General features: G+C 42.4%; 1 protein-coding gene across 8 annotated transcripts in view; it reads left to right on the top strand.

Moving 5' to 3' along the window:
* Positions 1-21,516, top strand: part of adgrl3.1 (adhesion G protein-coupled receptor L3.1) — a 109,835-nt gene that overhangs the window by 14,934 nt on the left and 73,385 nt on the right. For all 8 annotated transcript variants that reach the window (XM_076729506.1, XM_076729505.1, XM_076729503.1 and 5 more), the window contains exons 3-4: positions 12,042-12,207; positions 17,886-18,099. In XM_076729506.1, the coding sequence (XP_076585621.1) occupies positions 12,048-12,207; positions 17,886-18,099 (374 nt within the window). In that variant the 5' untranslated portion in view covers positions 12,042-12,047. The remainder of the gene's footprint in view (positions 1-12,041; positions 12,208-17,885; positions 18,100-21,516) is intronic.

Here is a 21,516-nt window from a genome sequence, read left to right as displayed (position 1 = left end):
TTCGTGCTTTTGGAACTTAAATCGATCTAGAATTACAATTTGAAAGGGGATCAATGTTCAAGACTTGTAGCTACAACCTGAATATTAGATCTGAGCAGCATGCTTTGAATTTTTGATCAAATATTTCTCACTGGCTCAATTAAGCATTGATGAGACTTTTTTCTTTTTGTTTGGTCTTTGTAACTTAGAACTTGCTTCTTCTTTCTACTTTCTGCAATATAAAACAATACAACTGTAATTTTAAAATACAAAACTCATATGAATCACATCAAACTGTGGGAAATGACATGGCAGTGTAAGATAGACGCAATGTATGAACACAACAGGAGTGAAAGCCTGTTTAGTTATTATTGCAGTAGCAATAGCAGCAGTATATACACAACATGTTTGTCAGCATTTGATATGGGAAATGATAAGCATTCAAAAATCCATTACAGAATGGAGATACACGTAACAGTTATGGTGTACCAAGTGCTCCTTTGAATTACCGTATTTTCAGTATGTATGTCTGCTCTGGTATGTTGATTGGAATACATCAGCATGCCAGCAATATGAAACTGCAATAAGACCCAGACCTCTGCCCCGCGTGATTTGAATATGAAATGATTAGAGTATTGATTTTGGTTATTTGGGTCTCCCGACCCGAGATGATATTGTGGCAGCGCAATCACCATAGCTGACATTTAGCACTGTGTTTACCTTTGCTGTCTCCATTGATTGCTTCAAAATCACCACTCATACATCCTGCTGGAGCTCATTGTCTCACTGGTTTTGTGCTATTTCAGAAAAAGAGATGGATGCGGCTTATCAAAAATGCAACAGTTGTGGTCTTTGCCAGCGCAGAAAATAATCACATTGCCTTGCAATCATGGAACAGTGGTTCTTACAGGCTTGCATTTCAAACATCATTGAATATGATTATACAGATAGTTGATGCAATGCATATGGGGAAGGGTGTGTGTGTGTGTGTGTGTGTGTGTGTGTGTGTGTGAATGACTCTAGAATAGGTCTTTAACATGTGTGATATCACAGGTAATGTTATTTATATCTTTCTGCATGAGACTGATGAAAAATGCATTTTTCAACCTATACAAACTGAGCACTGAAGCTCCGCCTGAGCCCAGCGGGGATCAGTAATAAGTCTTCATTTTTATTTAATGTCTCAGGTACATTTGTTGCACTGAGTAACCACCGCTGCACCTCCTCAATCCCAGTAAACTTTGAAGAAAATCTCATCTTCGGTTTAGATTTTCCGATTTTGTTTCCATAGAGAAGTGAAAATGTAATATCTGACAAAAGTGTTTGCTGACAAATACTCTCATATCGCTGTGGACATCTGTCATGAGACATTTTACACACATCATCACTCCGAGCAGCACAGCCGGCAAAGTGACTCAAAGAGATTGTAGTGTTAATGTTACTCCACTATATCGTGAAGGAAATGTTTCTTTTTGTGCCCACCAGCACATTTTCCTATGCAGGAGTCAAGGTGACAGTCTGCAAATGAATGTACTCTCCTCTTTGGAAGATCTCTTTGTATTTTCAATGCCATTTTCTCAGCAGTTAGACAATCCAGCGTTAAGTGCCTCCTTTTATATTTATATACCAGTGTTGGTGCTTATGCATTATTAAATTATGAACAGGGCCCAGTAAGCGCCCCAGAAAGGCCTTTTTCAATAAATATTTCAAGGCTCTGATATACACAGTTCATATCTGCTCTGTAATGCAAGAGGCAAAGGTTTGGTCCTCATGTCTTATGCAGAAATCATTTTTTTTCCTCACACAGAATCAGTTAACTTTAATTTGCTGATTCTGAACAAATCTTTCAAAGTTTGCGTGTGTGTATTTCTGGGGAAGTTTCGGGATCAATCAAGCATTTGGAAAGGGGGAAAAAAGCATCCTAAGTGGGAATCTCATTATTTACTTTAGGACCTGAGAATCTCCAAACGTCTTTTGTGCAAGGTTATTCTGAAACGGAGAACAATGGGTGTAGAGAACCTGAAGACGACAAACCTTTTTAATCTTCTTTACAGAGCAGCGGAGGGAGCTGGATTGACAGGGCGGATGCTAGAGGGGACAGAGGAGGCAGCATGAGATAAAAGACGAAATGGGAAAAAAAAAAAAAAAAGGCAGCAAGAGGGAAGAACAGTTAAAAGCAGATAAGTAAACAAGGCGGGATGGAGGATAACAATGGGGGATGAAAACAAATGGAGGAACGGAACTAAAAAAAAAAAAAAAAGATAAATGGAATAACAAGCTCAAGAGCAAGAGTAGGCTACATGTGAACATCCGAGCGTATTCTCCTGCTATAACCAAGCCCGGCCCTTCCATGAGGGTTTAAATCTAGGCCACGAGTGTCGTATCCTGCCTGTTTGTCTGCCTCCTCTTTGATGCAGCATCATTCACTGCTGAGGTGGCTGTTCTCTGTACTGTACCGGACAACTTTCTCCCTCTCTCCTCTCCCTCACTCTCTCTCGCAAACACAATCACGCACACATAAACTTTGCCTCTCTCTGCCTCTGGCTTTAAGGCACAGCTTTGACGGATCCGTTGTGACAGGACTGGGTTCAGAGCACAGTGACAGAGAGGAAGAGAGGGAGATGGCGATGGGGGAGAGAAAGGGTGGTATGGAGGAGAAGACAGATGAATCAAAGGGAGGAAAACAACAGCAGTGGCAGTGGAATCAACATCACTGCATCTCAAGTTGACAAAATTGATTGTATCAGAGGCAGTTTTGTAAACCATTAACTTTACCCTCATGGGTTACTTAGCGGCCCTGCCAGGAAGGACTGCACATGCGTGCCTATGTATTACTGTGTGCTTGTGTGTGTAGATTCACGTGGCACGATTGTTGCGTGCATTCATTTATTTTTTCTTGCTTGTCATTAGCCAAGGTTTCTTGCATGAATCAACCTACTCTAAGATGACAAATATTGACCGGACACAAATAGGAGGGATGAGTAATGTGCTACAATGAAATTTACTATATACTGCTAAAGGCAGACATCAGTAGCCTGACTACAAAAGCAGCAAAGTTGAAGTGGTCTGAAGTGCTACTTAGCCAAAGTGTGTAACACATAACAGAAAATAAAGTAGATGTTAATATCAGATGAAATCAGCTTTTGTACTATATGTTGAGACTATCTAAAGGACATTGAAGAAGAATCAGAGGGACAATCCCCTTTTATTTGTCACACAGATACATCCACATGCACTGGTGAAATTTTTCCTCCGCCTTTAACCCATCCTGGTCGTCCTTCCTCCACGGCAGACCAGGAGCGGTGGGCTGCCATCCGACCGGCGCCCGGGGACCGGGGAGGAAAAGCTAGGCTAGTTAGCATTTGGTAGGAGTAGGACAGTAGGAGATTTAGTCACTGCCTAATTTATGTGCTATAACACACCCAATTTCTAAAATGATGAACCATCAAAACTCATGTTACAATGTCAGGTGGGATTTACATAATTGTGGCTGTGTCTGTGCTCTGGAAAACAGTCCCTGCAGTGCGGTTTTACCTGTAATTTTACATGTTAAAGGTTCCCTGTGAATGACTAATGTACTGGCTGACTGACTTAAATAGCCTGTTGCGCAACGCTTACAGAAGAGGAAAAAATGGCAGATTGAACAACGACCTGCTGAAATCTCAGACTGATGTCTGCTGTAGGCATACAATGCTGAAAAAATGTGTTTTATTTAGTAGTTTCGTAATCTAAAGGGACCCCATAACAAAACCCAAAATATCAACACGTTCTCACTTCAATCTTGTCACATACGGAGGCTTGGTAACAAATAGGGAACATGACTGGGGTTTAGACTGTAGTGAGACAGATTAATATCACCCGAATGATGATGTGTTGTTGCTATAGTAATCTTGCTTCAGTGATCCTCTGGCATCAGTTTTGCATGCGCGGGCCTCCGTGGTCAAGTTAGCAATAATAAACATGCAATGTCTGGTTAAAAAATTGCTGAGAACAATAATAAACACATTTAACGTCATGAAATGGTCACAGTTTGGAAAATGAGTAGTGAAATCGTTCCAAATATTCAGAATCGATGTGTATCAAAAAAGATTTTTTCCCCCTTTGTTGCAAAAACAATCAGTAAACCTGTGTGACTTCTAACTAACGTTCCAGCAGCTTAGCTTGGCTTAGCTGAGGGGAGACGTAGCTAATGTTTCTACCGCTAAATTAAGTCAATCTTAATATTTATGCAACATACTTACAGACAGCTTAATTAGACTAGTCTAAACTGACCATTTCACACCAGTCTAAGACTAGTTTTAAGTTACTGGCCGCAGGTCTTTGCCCAGTTTTGACCTAGCTCGGCTTTGTAGGTTCTAATATTTATATATTATTTATATATATATATATTATATTTATAGTTTCTAATATTTTGGAGTTCCATTTTAATTTAATAGACATGTTTCTCCTCTTACGTTTGACAGCTGATGCCACTATCTGATGATTTGTTTTATGAATCTCTGTCCTAAAGTATTTGAGGGTAGCCTATGGATTGACAGGGAGGAAGGAGATAAATGCCTTAGGTTATTAACTTGCTTTAAGATTCTCCTCGACTCACTTTGATCGCTTTTGGCACTCTCTCTCTCTCTCTCTCTCTCTTCCACTGCCTCCCTCCATCCTCTCGATCTCTGTCCCTCTGTAACTCCTCCTTTATCCCATCTTTCCATCTCTATCATCCTCAGCCCTCTTCCTTCCTGACCTCATCCATGTATCTCCTCCTTCATCTTCTTCCCCCGCCTCTCGTATCCTTCATCTCCTCTCCTCTCCTAACCTCTCTCCTCACTTCTCCTCCTCTCTCCATTCTCCCTTGCACATCCCCGCCTCAGCCTGTCTTGTCTCATGAGGGAAGGAGGGCGCGTAGAGTTGATTAGACTGAAGCATTATAAAGTTCAGAGCAGAGCAGAGCATGGTGTCTAGCCGCCAGGCGGTGAAGAATCAAAACAGCGGTGCCTTACAGACGAGGTCGTTGGCGGTGGATTTTCAGGGTGGTTTTGGTGCATCGGATTTCTGGGAGCGTCCTCAGAGCAGCCAGAGGCAGCCATGCGGAAACAGCAGTGGTCTGGTCAAAGCCGGAGCCTCCCCAGACGCAATTTTCTGACGGGCATAGAATGTCTAACATGGAAGAAGAGGATGAGGTGTGCAGCCCAGAGCTTTGAACTATTTTAATGTGGAAATGATTTTAAAGGGATGGATCGCTTTAAAATAAGATGAGTTTTTCTCATGCAAAATGCAAAGGAGACTCGATTCAGCCTCGCTCGGCTCTGTCATAGTCCATTATCCCCGATCACGATGGTGAAATAGAATAAAATGCTTTGATTGGATTATTTTTAAAAGCTATAAATAAGCACAATGAGAAATTTTGGAATAAATAAGTTGATTAAAAAAAATCAGCTGTTATACTGCATGTGACAAGGCAACAATAAACCGCTGCCTTTCGTTTTCCACTGAGGACTTTGAATTGAGACCACAATGGCCAAAACATGTCATACTGATGTGAGGGTGACCTATACCTTTAAGGCTACACTCCAGCACTCTGCAGCTCTTTGCTGTGAAGCCACACAAAGGATTTACAACCAGTGCTGTATGAAATAAATTGCCACACAGGCCACTTGTCTTCAGGGCACAATGACAATTGTGCACATTCCTACAGTGAACCAGCCCCTCACCCACCTACTCACTCACACACGTGTGCACTCGCCTGTGTGTACATACTGTATATGCTAGAAAATAGCCGGTGGGAGTAGCCATACTGCATCTGGCCGTCCGAGCCAAATGTATGGATTCAAAATGAGAGACACAAGCTGACAAGACTGTTTGTCTTGTTGAGTTAAGATTTTGCCAGCGCAAACATGTGACACTGACTCATTATTAATTGTGATTTTAATGTGGTCCGAGGGGACTTGTATGCGTACTCCCCCCTTCCCAAAACACCCCGACAACAGTACGGATACGCGTTGTGGCCGACATGTCAAGACATCCATATTGTTGGGAGATGACAGTATGTTTTCCCTGTAAGCCTCTGGTCACACCGAGGGGCCGCTCGCTGCTAATCACTATCCTCGGCTTCATCAGCATAGGGAAATTATGAGGGTGGGGCTTCTATTCAAAATCTCATGGTGGTTTGAGTGTGTGTGCATGTTGCATGTGTGCGTCATTATTTGCGTTGTACATGTTTGGTATGTGCTTGCTTGCATGTGCGTTTGTGTGCTTGTGTCCTATGTCTCTCATTATGGGCCACAGGCCAGACTCCCACCAGTTCCTATCCTGATTAGTCATCTCTTCAGCTCCACACTGCCAAATTAGCTACCTGAGTTTTTGTGTTTATGTATGTATGTGTGTGTGTGTGTGTGTGTGTGTGTGTGTATGTGTGTGTGCATGGTCACTCTAATCAAAATTCTCCCAGCTTGTCTACCTGCGCTGATGATAATTACATTACACTACCCATACCCACTCACACTCTGTCACCCACACAACCTCTTTCCAACCCTCTCCATCACGCACACACTCTCACACACAGAAATAGTTCATGGTGGTTAAACCTAGCCTAGCAAGCCAACTGGAGGTAATTTACCGTAGCTTGGCGGACACATGCCATTTTACTGAACACAGTGCATGGCCCCGTGAGCTTTGTTCTGCTCCGACTTCCCTCCAACGGAGCAAAGAATGAACAACTAAAAGGACTAAAGAGGGTGAAGGAAAGAGCAGGTGAAGAAAAACTAAATGAAGAAAAATTGCAAGGGGAAAAAGAAAACACAAGCTGCTGACCTTCTTCCTTTGTAATTATGGCCCGCTGCAACAAATTCGTATGATGGCTAAACACACACACACACATATATATATAAATATATATGCTTCCACTCTAATTTGGGAGAACATAAAATACTTATTTTTTTCAATGTTTTTAAAATTCTCTTTATTGATTTGCATTTTTTGTGACTTACACATACACACACACACACACACACACACCCACACACACGCACACACACCCACAGACAAATGTGTCCACATGGTATTCTTCTTAGGCGTACAAACAGAATATAAACGCAGCATGGACACATTTGAGACTGTTTGCCTGGAGGCTGAGGGACTAGGGCATCTGGTCTCCCAGTGATAAGCATGTGTGTGTGTGTGTGCAAATCTGTGTATATGAGGGCTCGTGTGTGTGTGTGCGTGCGTGCGTGCGTGTGTGCGTGTGACGTGCGTTGACAAGGTAGCCCAATCCGGTCAGCACTCATTAGTGAAAGAGAGAATCCCCGAATGAGGAGTGCTGTGACAGGCAGGACTCTCGTTAGGGGTCTGAAAACACACACACACACACACACACACACACACACACACACACACACACACACACACAAATACATAGGGTCAAGCTGCCTTGGTACACAGAATCAGCCCAACATCAATTAGTTCATGGATGCATGCAATGTAGTCTGTGAGAGTAGTGGCCCCTGCAACAGCTCTTTTAATGCCCACCCTGTAGGAAATGAGATTCAGGGCAGGGAAATATAGGACATAGAAACCAAGTCATTTATGCATGCAAGACTATTAGGGAGCAGATTGTCCTAGTGGTACACTAAATAATAGGTTGTTGTTGAGAAATAATTAACTTTATTTAATAAGGTCACACCAATCTAAACCAAATTACATCTATTTTTTGTCACATATATTGCGAATTTTATACTGTATATCCTCCACTCTGCCAGCAGAAAAGTCTGAAAGGAACAAAAATGTCATGCATATTGATGCCTCTGGAATAACGTCTACCGAGCAGATAAAACCGGGGCAGAGATGGAGAGAAACAGCAGGTATAGCAAAGGACTTGGATCCAGGCAGGCTATTTGTTTTGGTCTGATCCTGTTTATTAGTTGATGTTTTGCTCACATTTATGCAGATGCTGCCAGCCTGCCAGTGAGTGTCTCCAGTGAGATATAACTAGCTCAGGACAGGAAATATTGAGTTCATTTAAAATATATGGCTCGATTATTTCATCATCTTAGCGGTGCCACTCACTGTTAAAGTGATGAAATAATCGAGCCATATGTAGTATTCATACACACGCGTGCACGCACACACACACACACACACACACAGGGCATACGATGTTTGCCAGATCTTACATGCGTGATCATCTGAAGAATAAGGGGTGTAAACACATCACATATGTTCTGATAATTAGCACCATTACAGCCTGTTTATTCAGAACCAATCAATGCATTAAGATAATGAAAGGAAACAGGTTGGAGACGAGGGGCGATGCTCTGGGTGATCACCAGTGTCTATCCATTGTGAACATAGTGGAACATATTTTTTACCTCATTTTCTGAGCATATGGGTGTATGCAGCCCTGCTGAATGATAAACATAACTTGAGTGATTTGAGCTTAGATTAGTACTGGACTGCTCGAGGCTTTCACGCAACTATCGTCTGTAAAGGCACCGTGAGCACGGTGGAAATGAGAGGGTTAATTAACTGAAGGGTGAGACGGTGGTGGAGCATACGGGGTGATGGAATAGCTTTTGAATTATGGAACAGTAGAATGCTGTGGCTGGTGGCGTCCAGCCATATGTCAGTGTATGCCTCCTGTGTCTAGCTGGGGACAGCTGGTCAGATTGCTCATGTTCAACCAAGTTAGGGACCAATCAATCAAAATGGGGCAGCTTGTTGAGTTGTTTAAGCAGGAGGAAGAATAGAGCACGGGAGTCTATTGTGATTCTATCACTTTGGTGCCATTACGGATGTGACAGGAGCTGTTAGCAGATATGAAATCACTCTCCAGCCAATCAGGCGCTGCACCTGATATTTAGAAAGGTGAATATGTGTGTAAGTGCTGGAGCGGAGGTTATTTTGAAGACTGAAAGCCCGAGTTGATCCTAACTTGTAGGGATTGAAACCTTACTCTTACTTCTGTTCTTCTTCCCCCTGTTGGCTCTGTTTTGGTGAGTTAACAAACCTGATTTTGAAGATGTGCAGCATCTCCATGATATTTCTCACAATCAGTTGGTGGTAGTAAAAAAAAAATGTGTCCTTCCCTCTCAGCTGATGGCAAACCTTTACAGACTAGCAAATGTAAATGCATAGACTTATGTCAGTGAATCAGAGGTTGTATTTTAAACACAAACCACAAGAATTTAATGTATTTTTTTTAATTCATTTAATGTATTTAAGAGGGACAGTGTACAGCTCAAACATAAATGTCACTGTTTGATGCACCGTACCAGATCAGCTTCAAGATAATTCACGTCTGCAGTCCCTGGGCAGGTTACAGCAAGAAAACAGCACAGTAACAAACAGCACACAAAGTCATGCAAGAAGAACACACAAGACGGGCAATATGAAAGTGCAAACAAAAGCGCATCACAAATATTTGCTTGTCAAGCAAAACAAGCCACAAAGACCATAAAATCTTTGCGACTGCAGCTTTTAACAGACTTCCAGTTGATGTGAAATTGTTTCCCCCGTTTTCAGAACTGAAAATTGAAAGTCTATAAAATGCAAGAACGGTGAAAAGTGAAATGACTGGACACAAAGAAAAAACTATTATATGCCGGAATGCAGACAGTTTCTGTATCAGGTTACATTAATTTCAGCCTCTACTCTTTGAAATCGCAATAATTTTTAATTCAATTTCTGTTTCAGGAATTTACTTTGACATCCTAAAAAGAACAGAGTCAGTAAAACCCCAGATGACGACGCAGTGCTTATCACACCGTGTGTCTCTGGTATGGGTCTGTTCCCAGAGATTCGGATTCTGCGGTGTGCATGTGCCTCTGGGTGTTTCTATCCATCCGTTCCGTCCTCAGCGTGAGGCATTTTGTCATTGTAGATGCTCAGATGATGCATTATGGATATGTAGTATGTCTCTGGTGGTTATTGAAAGGTCTGTATCATTCTGACAGTTTCTATAAATAAGTCTATATATTTATATGAGTGTGAGTGTGTGAGTGTGTCTGTGTGTGTGTGTGTGTGTGTGTGTGTGTGTGTGTGTGTGTGTGTATCTGGTCTTCTTACATCAGTAGTTGTAGCTAAAAAAATATCTAAGGGAAAGACTGTGCCAAAGCAGCAATTTGCCTTCACAGCATTGCATGACGGAGATAGCTGGCTATTGTCTTCGTCTCTCCTGGGCCAAAATGATATGGTCACACTGATCAATACTCTCTGTTGCACGTGATGTATTTCCCATGGCTCTGGCTGTCCGCTTTACTCCATCTGTCCCCGACTGTCGCAAATTTCTGCAGTCTCTCTCTCTCTCTCTCAGTCAGACACACACATAGACAAATTCTACACGCCTGTTTATCTGGAGCTGGCTCTGGGTTCCCTCGAGAAGAGTTAACATTTAGGCACAAAACAGGGCCGCCGTTACCTTTGAACCACTCCCATGAAAAATGATGTTTGTTTGACATCAGCGAGGATGATTGCGTAATGACGGAGCGGGGTGACGATGCGCCTCTGCAGACTTAAAAACAATGGCAAAATCACACCGCAGTGTTTCACAGAGGAAATGGGTTAATATCCCAGTTTTTCATAATTAAAAAGTGAATTTGGGAGCGCAGAAAGAAAGTGATTGAGTTAGTCGCCGGTTGAGCGGGCAGGTGAGTGAGCGAGTGATTGAACAATGCTGGTCAGCTTAATCAGTTTAGAAAGAAAGACGGAGAAATGATGCTTTCCAGGCTGTCACTGCTCTAACTAATCTGAGAGACCATCCCCTTATTAATTGTTTACTGCTGATAGACCATGAAATGAACAATTAGATTGGAACATCAATACATTTCACACTTGCTGCTGATGTGGAATAGCAAGTGAAGTGAATCCTAATACAGACGGCGGCATCATTATGCAAACATTAAGCACCATTTTATTGTGTTTTTCAAATTTTTTCCACAAGGCCAACATTTAGCGTTTAGTCTTGCATTTCCTTCACAGATTTGCTGTTCATGCCTGTTGTCTTGTGAAATATGCATTTGTGCAAATTGTCCTGTTCTGTCATATTATTCAGTATCATCTCATTTTAACTCCGGCTGTACTGGAGATGTAAAATGATACAAAAATCAGAAGAGATCTTTATTCCCAAAGAAACAGTTACAGCGTGAGATAATTTGAGACAATAAATAGACGATATGGGAACAACTTACTGATGGATGGACTGTCTAGTTGTGTCTCAGACAAATGCCTGTGGAATTGTAAATACTTCCTCAGCCAGTGTGAGTGTCATTATGTACAATATTTTCAATCACTAAGTCTGTCAATGTGTATAATAAAGGGATCAGTTTGATGATAACAACCTTATCTTATTTTACTTTTCATTGATTAACATGTCTGTATTCAGTACAGAACACTTACAAATGGTCTCTATAGGAGGGTTCTTCACCGCTACTGCTACCCCAAATATGACATCTATCTATCTATGCCAATATGCTTCTTCATCAATCCATGCTCTCTGTACTTCTCTCTGCATCATTTAAGATAATTATTGATTACTGTCTTGTCCACTGCGACATACGTCTACAAGAAGCTGCATTGACCTATGTTAAGTGCTGTTTATTAAAGCATCAATCTGCCATAAACAGCATAATAGAATGGAAGAAGGTAAATATTCTCCTTTGCTGCGTAAACTTTGCAAGCGTAATAACTGTTAGTTGTTAAAGCGGTGTGTCAGTTAAGATCAAGCTGAAGCTGATTTGTTGTTTGAATTTGCAATTTTAGAGAATGCAGCTGTTGGTTCTCCATCATAAGTGCTTGGTAAACTGTTAATAAAGCTGTGCTCATGATTTTTTTTTCCAGAAATTGTGAAAATTCACAGTTTACCAGCAAATGTAATAATTAGAAGTCTAATGGCTGCAGATGATACTTGCATCAGCATTTGAGGTATTCAGGGGGATAAATACAGTCTCTGCATGTGTTGTACAATAATGCAGTGATGTACCTTCTACAGATATGCCAATTATTTCAAGATATGGCATTTTAGCGTATTTAGATATGGCATCTAAGTGAACAGATCCTCTCTGTGTGTCCATTTGCAGGCCTGTATGGTGTCAGGAAAACTGAGCTGTGACAAAAACAGCTCACCACAAGACCGTCTGGGCTCAGCAGGAAGTACCTCCATATCTACTTCCAGGTCAACCTCAGACGTCATGTGGACCAGATGCCTGCTCTTCATCTCGACCTTGTTTGCTCCCATTGCCATTGGTAAGATGCACTTTTACATCTGGGACGGTGTGATGCAGCCCAGACTCAGGCTCAGTTTTTGAGGCTGCTGTTGGTGGTGCTGTTTTCTTGGAGTGTAATAGATTGCACAGTGTTTCTAGTTTTTTTGCCTCTTAATACCTACAGAAGGTTGAACGAAATGTTGGCAAAATGTGAGTGCAAATTACATGAAAAGGGCAGTCAATTACTCATAACATATCACTCACTGACAAAGCAATTGCAATGTTGCAACCCATTCAAACATCCTCTGAATTTAACTGAATTAAATATTGTGATTTAACATGTAGCCATCATACGTTTTGGTGGTCTTTAGTGACAATCAGCAACTAGCTTAATGTTAGCCCTGGAAATGGCATGCAACACTCCCGCCACAGTGGAGCGGCACAGGGTTCACTCCCATTTTCCATGGAAGGTTTTTTGACATGTGACAATAGCAAAAGCACATGTGTGAATAATAAAATGAACGATGGCTGAATTCCATTTAGGCGCTTCAGGTTTTGACCTACTGGGACACTTGAACAGAACAGTCGTCATTAATGTTTTTATTGTTGCACTATTTTAACCAGTTCCATTTCATTAGAAGTGACTCTGCTTCTCTGGTCACTTTGGGTAAATCTGCACGCACTTGCAGCCACGTGCCCGCTTAGAGACACATTTTTATATAAAGTGACTGACTAGAAAAGTTTGGTTTCATGTGTTCAGATTTACATTATATGTCCAGAGCTACAAAATGAAAAACTGACTCCTCATCCACCCTCACACCCCGAGGCACTTGCTAGAAGAGACTACAGCTGCAAAACCAAGGAAACGCTTAACTCACTTACTCTTGCTCATTTATACAGATCCTCGGTCTTATTGCAGTGCACATTTATATCTTTCTCTCGATGTTCTGTGTTTCCTCTCACACACGCGCACATTTTCACCGCACACACATAGACAAACACACCCAGTGCAGATGCAACCCCAGTAGGCTGTCTGTATGTTTCCTCCTCTCCCCCTGTGACGGTAGGCTTTGAAGACTCCTAGAGGGAGCTCTGGCCCACTTGGACTTAATCCTATTAATGGCTCCTGTCAATCACACTGTTGTGAGGAAAAACTGCCACACATGCAGACACATACACACACATACACACACACACACACAAAAAAACACACATAAGCATGTACTTGTTCACATGCCTGCTGACTTGCATGTGAACAGATGATATACTTGAAACGCTGAAATACTGTTTACCCACATGGACACAGATCCTCATTAAAAACACACACACACATAAATACACTCAAATACACACAGGAAGTGCTCACAGGCAGCCACTTAGACACACAAACACCAAGGGCTTTGCTTTAACACCAAGAGATGAGTTTCAGTCAAAGGTATTTGCATCATCGTCTAAAGAATAAGTCGACATATGCAAATCGTACTGTTTATACTTAGCAAGGATTAGTTGAAACAAAGACAGTTTAGCTTGAGGACACGCAGCAGCAAGCACTCCATCTTTTCCACCCAGGCGTGTCTTGTCATTATTTCAGGGTTATGTGAAGACAAATAAAGGAGAATAGGAAAGCATGGATTTTTGAACAAAAATCATACAAAAATTTATTTTTTAGAGTGTATCTCTGGCATGGACAGTATAGGACCTGACAGGGTGGACTTGTTGATCACCTTGGCAAAGGAAATGGTACGATTGTAGATAAAAAGTGAACGTCACCGCAGACGACCTCAAGCTAACTGTTGCAAACACATGACTAACACAGTGTTAAAGGTAAGGCTGCTGTTATCAGTGTTTTTCCTGTCAACAAATAGCACGAAAGGACATCGGCCAACGCTGTATTAGTCCATTCCTCGATACTTCCTGTCCCTGTCTGTGGCACTCAGCCCAGGCCGCTGTAAATTCCTGCTTTATTCCTGCTTAAAAACAAACATATTTTTGATAACAGGCTAAGCAAAAAAAAACTAAACAAAACATGTCACCCAGGGCAACAGTGTGGCTCATTTATGTGATTTTGGATAATGATAGGAAACACATCTGCACGCTCTGAACTGTGTAATATTCATTTATTGAGGCGACTTTTTAGTCATGAACCCTTTTTAATAGATCCATGGGAACTGGGTCTCTGACCAGAAGTTGCCCCCCTATAAAAAAATGCAATGACTGGAGTGTGTGGATGGTTTTATCATCATACATTAAGCCTCAGCTCCAGCACCTTGAACAAGCCTTTATTTGGTGAGCAGTGATCTGTACATACTGGAAATAAATAGTTTTTGGACAGCAACGGACCTCTTGAGGACAGAGCAAAACGTTATACCAGGATTTGGCTACACAGCCAAGTTAGAAGGATCACTTCATTGCTGGCTTTGTTTTTTTTTCAATGGATTTATTGACAGTGAGGAAAACATAGAATATTGCAAGTCTAATGCTTGAAAATATCCTTTGCACTTTGAAAATGTGTTGTTCTTGCTCTTACTCAGAAGACCCACATTTCAGACACAAGCACCGGCCAAATGCTTTGGCAGTTCGAGTGAGAGATCACCTTTTAAATCTCTCTCCTCTTGCCTCTCACCCTTTCCTTCTCCTTCTTTCCATCTATCCCCCTCTTTTGCCACTCTCTTGTTCTTGGCCCAAATGTAAAAATCGATATCCTTTTGTTTCAGCCCCCTGAGGCAATGAGAGTGTCTGAATAAGATTGTCTGTACTGTCCATGGCTGCCAAGTTTCTGTCACCACTTACACAACTAATGACAGACACATTAACATGCACTTGCCAGCTCCCACATTATTGCATGTTTGCAAAGACAGAGAGCTAAATATTGGCATGTACTGTGCGTGTATGTGTGTATCCCGTGTCTGTATGAAGAGGCACTGTGTGGCTGCACATGCTTGTTTGGAAGAAAGTGACAGAAATATGTGTGAAGTGAGTCCATTGCATGCAGGTTAAACACAGTGCAATTTTATAGGTGTGGCAGCTGATATAAATAGATGAATTAAAAGGTGATGGATGAGACAGGACGGTGTGTGCAAGTCAGAGCATTTCCTGCTGCTTATGAGGGCAGAGCGGCTTTTAATTAGAATACAGATAGACCCTTTATTTGAACTGTGCGTGTGTGTGTGTGTGTGTGTGTGTGTTTGTCATAATGCTCTCTTTATGCCCAGTGGGCACCCTGTAAGGCAACACTGTAAGACATCTGATCCAAAGCCAGTCTAGACAGCTGCCTTACAATACTGCGTATTGATCCCCTCACGCTTCAATTAACCCTCTCCTCAAAATTCACATTCATGCTCACAAAGGTGGACCCGATGCAGCCATTGAAAGACTAATAAACTAACACTCATAATGACCCACTGCCCTAAGCAATCCTCTCTTACACTCACAAAAACTCCTTCAAGTCCTCAGCCACTGCTGAGACACACAGTCTATCTGAATGTGTGCTTAAGGTTGAGAATCATAGCCTCTGGTGATATGTGTGTGTCAGTGTGCGTGTGTTCATTAGAGAGGACATTTTCAGTAAATGTCACTTATATATCAGTCTTATCTGGAAGCTAGCGCCTGCCATTATCGATGTAGTGCCCTCAGGTACCAGCACCACACAGATACTGGCTGCACTGGCTCTGAATTTCTGCTTCTACATGTCATCACTCGGAGCATTTGTATGCATTTGTGTGTGTGTGTGTGTGATGTGGTGAAGGGCAGTATTAAGCAGAGGCCGGGCAGAGTGTCATTGAGCTCATTCAGATTCTTTGCAGCATTCGTGTAACCATGATGCTCCTCCAGCCAATGAGAGAGCCAAGGGAGGGAGGACAGGGTTGCTATGGTTATCGTGACAGGGAGAGTGAGGAAGGTGGTGCTGTGCATTGCTTTTCAGGGATGTTGTACGTCTGAGTCTGAATTGCAGGTAGTTGTCTGTTCACTGTGTGTGTGTGTGCGTGTGTGTGTGTGTGGGCAGAAGTGATTTGGGAGGCCTTGACAGGATCTTCAATAAAAACAAAAGTGACAAGAGGCAGTCACAGTCACAGGGCCTGTAGCCACAAACCATCAAATTTCATATATTTTATTTGTTTATTCAAGAGGGACAATGCATATTATGTATATTGCACCAGATATAGCTAAAATTCTCAGATGAGGTCCTCGGGCAGGGGTAGCCGGTGCTCGCAAAATGAAGCTGTGTAAAATAAAATCTAAATTACAATTACGGTATGGCCAGGTGATGACAAAGAGGAACAACACAAGTGAACGCCTCAGCTGATAACCCATCTATCAGGGGATGATAGCTGTTGTACCCGGGGATCGCTGCGCTCAAGAACCGAGAATAACAACATCCATGATACACCACAGCAACCAAAGCCCCTGGGAACGTCCAGCCCCACACAGTATCGATATCACAGCACCGTACTCCAATCGCAAGACCATATCTATCCAGATCAAGACAGCAGCGTCATTGTTTTTATTAGTTTATGAAATTAAATTATTTATTTATTGTATACTATTGATGAAAATATCATTAGATCATGTTATGGGACAGCTTACAAACAATGAATTGAAAAAGAAAAGATTGACCACATGAAATTAAAGTCACATCATTCCCATGAAAGGCAGACATATGGACTTGTCACAGCAGGAAAAGCACAGGTGTAAATGATAACATTGAGAATGAATGCATATTCAGGTGAGCTACTTTTCAGGATCCTGGTGTTTTGCATGCTGGCTCAGTGTCATGGCTTACCGGGACACTTGATGGAGCTGAGCCATCCTTAACGACATTTGTTTCACTTATGCTTTTCCTGATACGGCAAGCCAAAATGTCTGCTGTGAAAATGTGTGATAGCAGCGCCTGCTGTCAGGTGAGGCATCCCAGAAGCAGAGCCGCAAGCCCACATTCTCTTCAAGCACATGTATTATTTACTTATTACTTGTATTTGGCAGCGAGTGTCGTCTTGGAGTTTGATGGCATGATGAAGAGCACATGCCCCATCATATCCCGTGCCTCTCTGCAGCAGCTATTTCCCTTTGAGAAGATTGCCAGACAGACATTCAGCTTATAGGATATCAGGACTTAATTAGTCAATGGCAACTTAATTGCTGTGTGGTCTTGCAGATGCTTCATCATCCAAGAGGCCTCGTCAATTCTACTCATTAAACCAAGGAAGTAGGAAGTAAAGCAACAGCAGCAAGAAAGATCTGGGACAGATCAGTAGTTTCAATCTCAATGGAATTAATGACATGCTTCCTATTTCAGTACAGGAAGAGTGGATGTATGCATCAAATTTGCAACTTCTGAGAATAATTAGGCATTGCCATCTTTGAATAATCTCTGCAGCATTTAATGCCTGTTGAAATTGCCAGGCAATTACTCTCTATCTAGAGATGTGTCTAAAACTGTTAACTGCAAAACAGTAATTACCAAGTCGCTTCACTTGCGACAGTGGACATGCCCTTCTGAAAAATCGTCTGTGATGCTATTGTTTTCATATAGTGTGGATAATTAGTCTATATGACAAGGGTACAAATGCAGTTGTAGTTGAACACAATCTGTGCTTGTACAATTTAGGCCTCCGGTGCACATGTTTTACAGACAGGCCCACAAATAAGTCCACTATTTCAGTATGTCAATTGGTGCGAGAGACATAATCTTTGTTCAAATGTTTGTGTCTGTGTGTCCAGCCTATGGCCGTGCCCCTATCCCCATGGCAGTGGTGCGCAGGGAGCTGTCGTGTGAGTCCTACCCCATCGAGCTGCGCTGCCCGGGCACAGACGTCATCATGATCGAGAGCGCCAACTACGGCCGAACCGATGACAAGATCTGCGACTCGGACCCCGCCCAGATGGAGAACACGCGGTGCTACCTGCCCGATGCATACAAGATCATGTCACTCAGGTCAGTGCGCGGTATGTGTACACGTGTCTGCGTGACTGATGTGAAAAATACGTGAGTGGAGTGTGCAAAGCCTGTGCTGCCTCTTGTGTAGAAAGTTTCCCTCATGTCTCCCATTTCGAGAGAGCAAAATTGGACAACCGCGGTGAATGTAATTAATTCTGTGTATTGCTTTGTTAATTAAGTTTGTCCCATGGCATACTTGGTGCAAAATGCGCAAGGCTGACTCATGGCACAAAGAGCTTCAGCCAAAGCAGGGGCACTATGAATTGTTCTACTTGTTCCACTTTAGCAGAAGAGGCACATCTCTCAGGCCCAGAAATCCCAGCTACAGTATGTGTGCAGTGTTCATTTAGTATTCATTTTGGTGAAGTATCACTGTCAAGTTCTGCATTAGTCATGTGTTAACCCACTTTCACAAAGTTGACAGCAAACAGCACAGGCATAAAAACGACACAACAATGCAGCACACCTGTCAAACTTAGTGTCTGACACTAAACCTGTGGAAACCAGTGTAACCGGCGAGCCCCACCCTGCGTAGCTCTGCTGCTCTCACTTCCTGTACGTAGCACAATGCCATACAGCCGCAGAGCCCTATCAGACAATGGAAATTACTCAGGTAACACTTCCTCTACAGCTGGCCAGTGTGATCACCTCCTGTTAGGAGCATGGCAGCTGAAGCATGAAGAGTGCTCCACAGAGTCAGTAGTTTATCATTGAACAAGGGTAAGAATTCATGCTTAATTTAGCTTTTCTTTAATAGAAAAGCCAACAAAAATCCCAACAAAATCATTAAGACATGACAAGTTAAGTGTGAGACTTGATAGATATTACTTATTGCCCATTGTTTTGTTAATCAACTATATACCCTGACTATGTTTAATAATGACTAACTGAGTCTCAGGGGCCTAAACTGGATGATTAAGAGCTTGATAATCTCTCACTCAACAAGTTAATTCAATAGCGTAGCATACTTGCTTGAAGGAAATGATCATCAGTAAAGTAAATTTAGCATCAGGAAATAATTTTTCCCCCAAACACCTCTGTAAGAAAAAACAATGCTTTTTTTTTTTTTTTCGTCGCAAGATGTAATAATGTTGCCTGATTCTACCAAAGCTACTCTCATATCTTCCTCACTTAGCTCAGCACAGCATTCAGTCGTCCTCCAAATGCATACACACTCCAAAGATTTTCATTTTAAAACCAGGAGACAGAGTGCAGTTTTACTCACCGCTGAAGTGGTTCGAATTTTGCTGGAGATTAACATTTTGTTAACACTTATTTGGTTGGCAAAGGTCAAGCTTTGCTGGTACTCGCTGTGGAAGTGTTTTTTTTTTTTTTTTTTTTTGGGTTGTATTGTTAATAGTCTTTTGTGGTCTCTACACACAACAGTCCCGACGTTTTATGTTGGACAGGTATGATGATGATGAGAACTAACTGGAAAATAATAGCAGGACAAAAATAGCAATGAGGGGAAAGGAATGCTCTGTGTAATGAGAATGTCTGGATATAAATAATTCATTGATGTCACCATTAGTATCTCAATTTTTCAGATCACGTGTTACCCTGACTTTGAGTGCTCTTTCCTGCTGTCCCATTATTTTCCCTCTCATCTTTTTTCTGTCTCAATATTGCAGTCATCTCTGTCTGTCTCTCTCTCTCTCTCGCTCTCGCTCTTCTGTCTCTCCGTCAAACCACCTGTCCGTGTCATGTGGCAGTGCTCTGATTGCGATTGCCTTGGTCTGGCTTGGTCTCTCCACTCGCTCTGGCAGCTGCAGCTTGTGTGGCCACTCTCCTACAGTCCTTGCCATCCATAATTTATACACATTTGCGCATACACACACACACACACACATACACACAGCATGTGCCACACACAGCATACACTGCCCAGGGGCTACACCAGACTTTAAGCTCCAATTAGCAGAGCCAGAGGCCAAACTTAATCTTGAGGGATCCTCTGTGGAGGTGACTCAGACCGGAAACAACTGTTTATCACATATATTTTCAATGCGTGTGTGTTCCAAGAGGCGGTGAGTCAACCTTTGTGTGTGTCTGTGCACAAAATGCTGTATGCACACAAACACGGACGAAGCATGGATATGCTCATGCACACAGAGTGTTGTGTGTTTTAAAAGTACCACCATTACACATAAATGCACACAGTGAATTTTTGAGTATGTGCATGAGCACATACTCAAAAACTCATGAGCGTGTGTGTGTGTGCGTGCATGTGTGCACTTGTTAATGCGTGTTGAAGGCTGACTTGGGGTTTTTTTGCTCACACTGCAGTGCGTTTGTGCACGCTTTTAGCTCTTTCCTTCTAATACTCACACACCCCTCTTCTTCAGTCTGTTTCAGCCTGTCTGGTTTCCACTCTGTCATTCCCTCTATGTCTGTATCGTCTCTGGTTTTCAAGCCCAGCTCAACTGGCTGATAAAATCAGAGCATGTTCCGCCTGCCCAGTGTTTCCTCAGTATCACATTCTCTCTTTGTTTTCCTCTCTACCACTCTCCAAGGCCAGGGAGTGTGTGTGTATGTGTGTGCATGTGTGTGTGTGTGCCCATACCACATAATTGGTCTTGATATCAAAGCCTCATATCTCCAGAGGGTCTCACAAGGCTTCTCAGGCAGCCTAGAGAGGACCTGATATCGCTGCATTTCCCAGATTATCTCCCCATTGGGATACACTGGGTTGAAGGGGAAACAAAGCCGTGGCCATGAAAGTTACGCTTAATCTGTTTTCGCGATATACTGGCCTCAGTTCAATGACTCACTCCGTTTTATCGCGTTTTGAACTGAAATGCCTCTATTTCAAAATGGCCACTGAGCATTCTTCGTCTTAAGGTCTGTTCCAGCTTACTTCAGTTTTATTGAAGTTTTACCTTTGTTATTTGATTCAGAAAATTTGCCTTTTATTCCAGTTTTTATTGGTTTGTTATAGGCTCACCCCACTGGCACAAGCCCCTTCCTCTACGTGTGCTTTCCTAGAAATCTCAATCGATTTCACTGTATTTTTCAAAGCAGCCATGTTGGCTACAGCCAGGGCATGGTTAGGTTGAGTGAACACTTAAGTGTCACTGGGGAGTGTTATATCAGGACAACAGACGCATTTGACAGTTTGGGTTGTTCAATTCTTCACAGGGAGGGAGAAACGCAAGCCAAAATGGCGGAATGCCTGCATGTTATAGCGATCTATTGACATAAAAGTGACTTGATGGCTTCCGCGCAGATGCTTCACAATGCACCTCTTGTCCCTCACTGATATTTAAGTGCTTCATGGACCAAGTACCTTTCAGCGTGCTCTCTCTCGTTCTCTCTCTCGGTCTCGCACACATGCATTCAGGTACTTGCGGCTGCGAGTGTGGACGCGCTGAAGAATGTGTAGACCGCGCACACAGACACACAAACTCTGTTTGG

This window comes from Chaetodon auriga, chromosome 4 (genome assembly GCF_051107435.1).
Source record: "Chaetodon auriga isolate fChaAug3 chromosome 4, fChaAug3.hap1, whole genome shotgun sequence".
Taxonomy (NCBI): domain Eukaryota; kingdom Metazoa; phylum Chordata; class Actinopteri; order Chaetodontiformes; family Chaetodontidae; genus Chaetodon; species Chaetodon auriga.
Note: the sequence above shows the minus strand (reverse complement) of the source record. Positions and strands in the feature narration are given on the sequence as shown.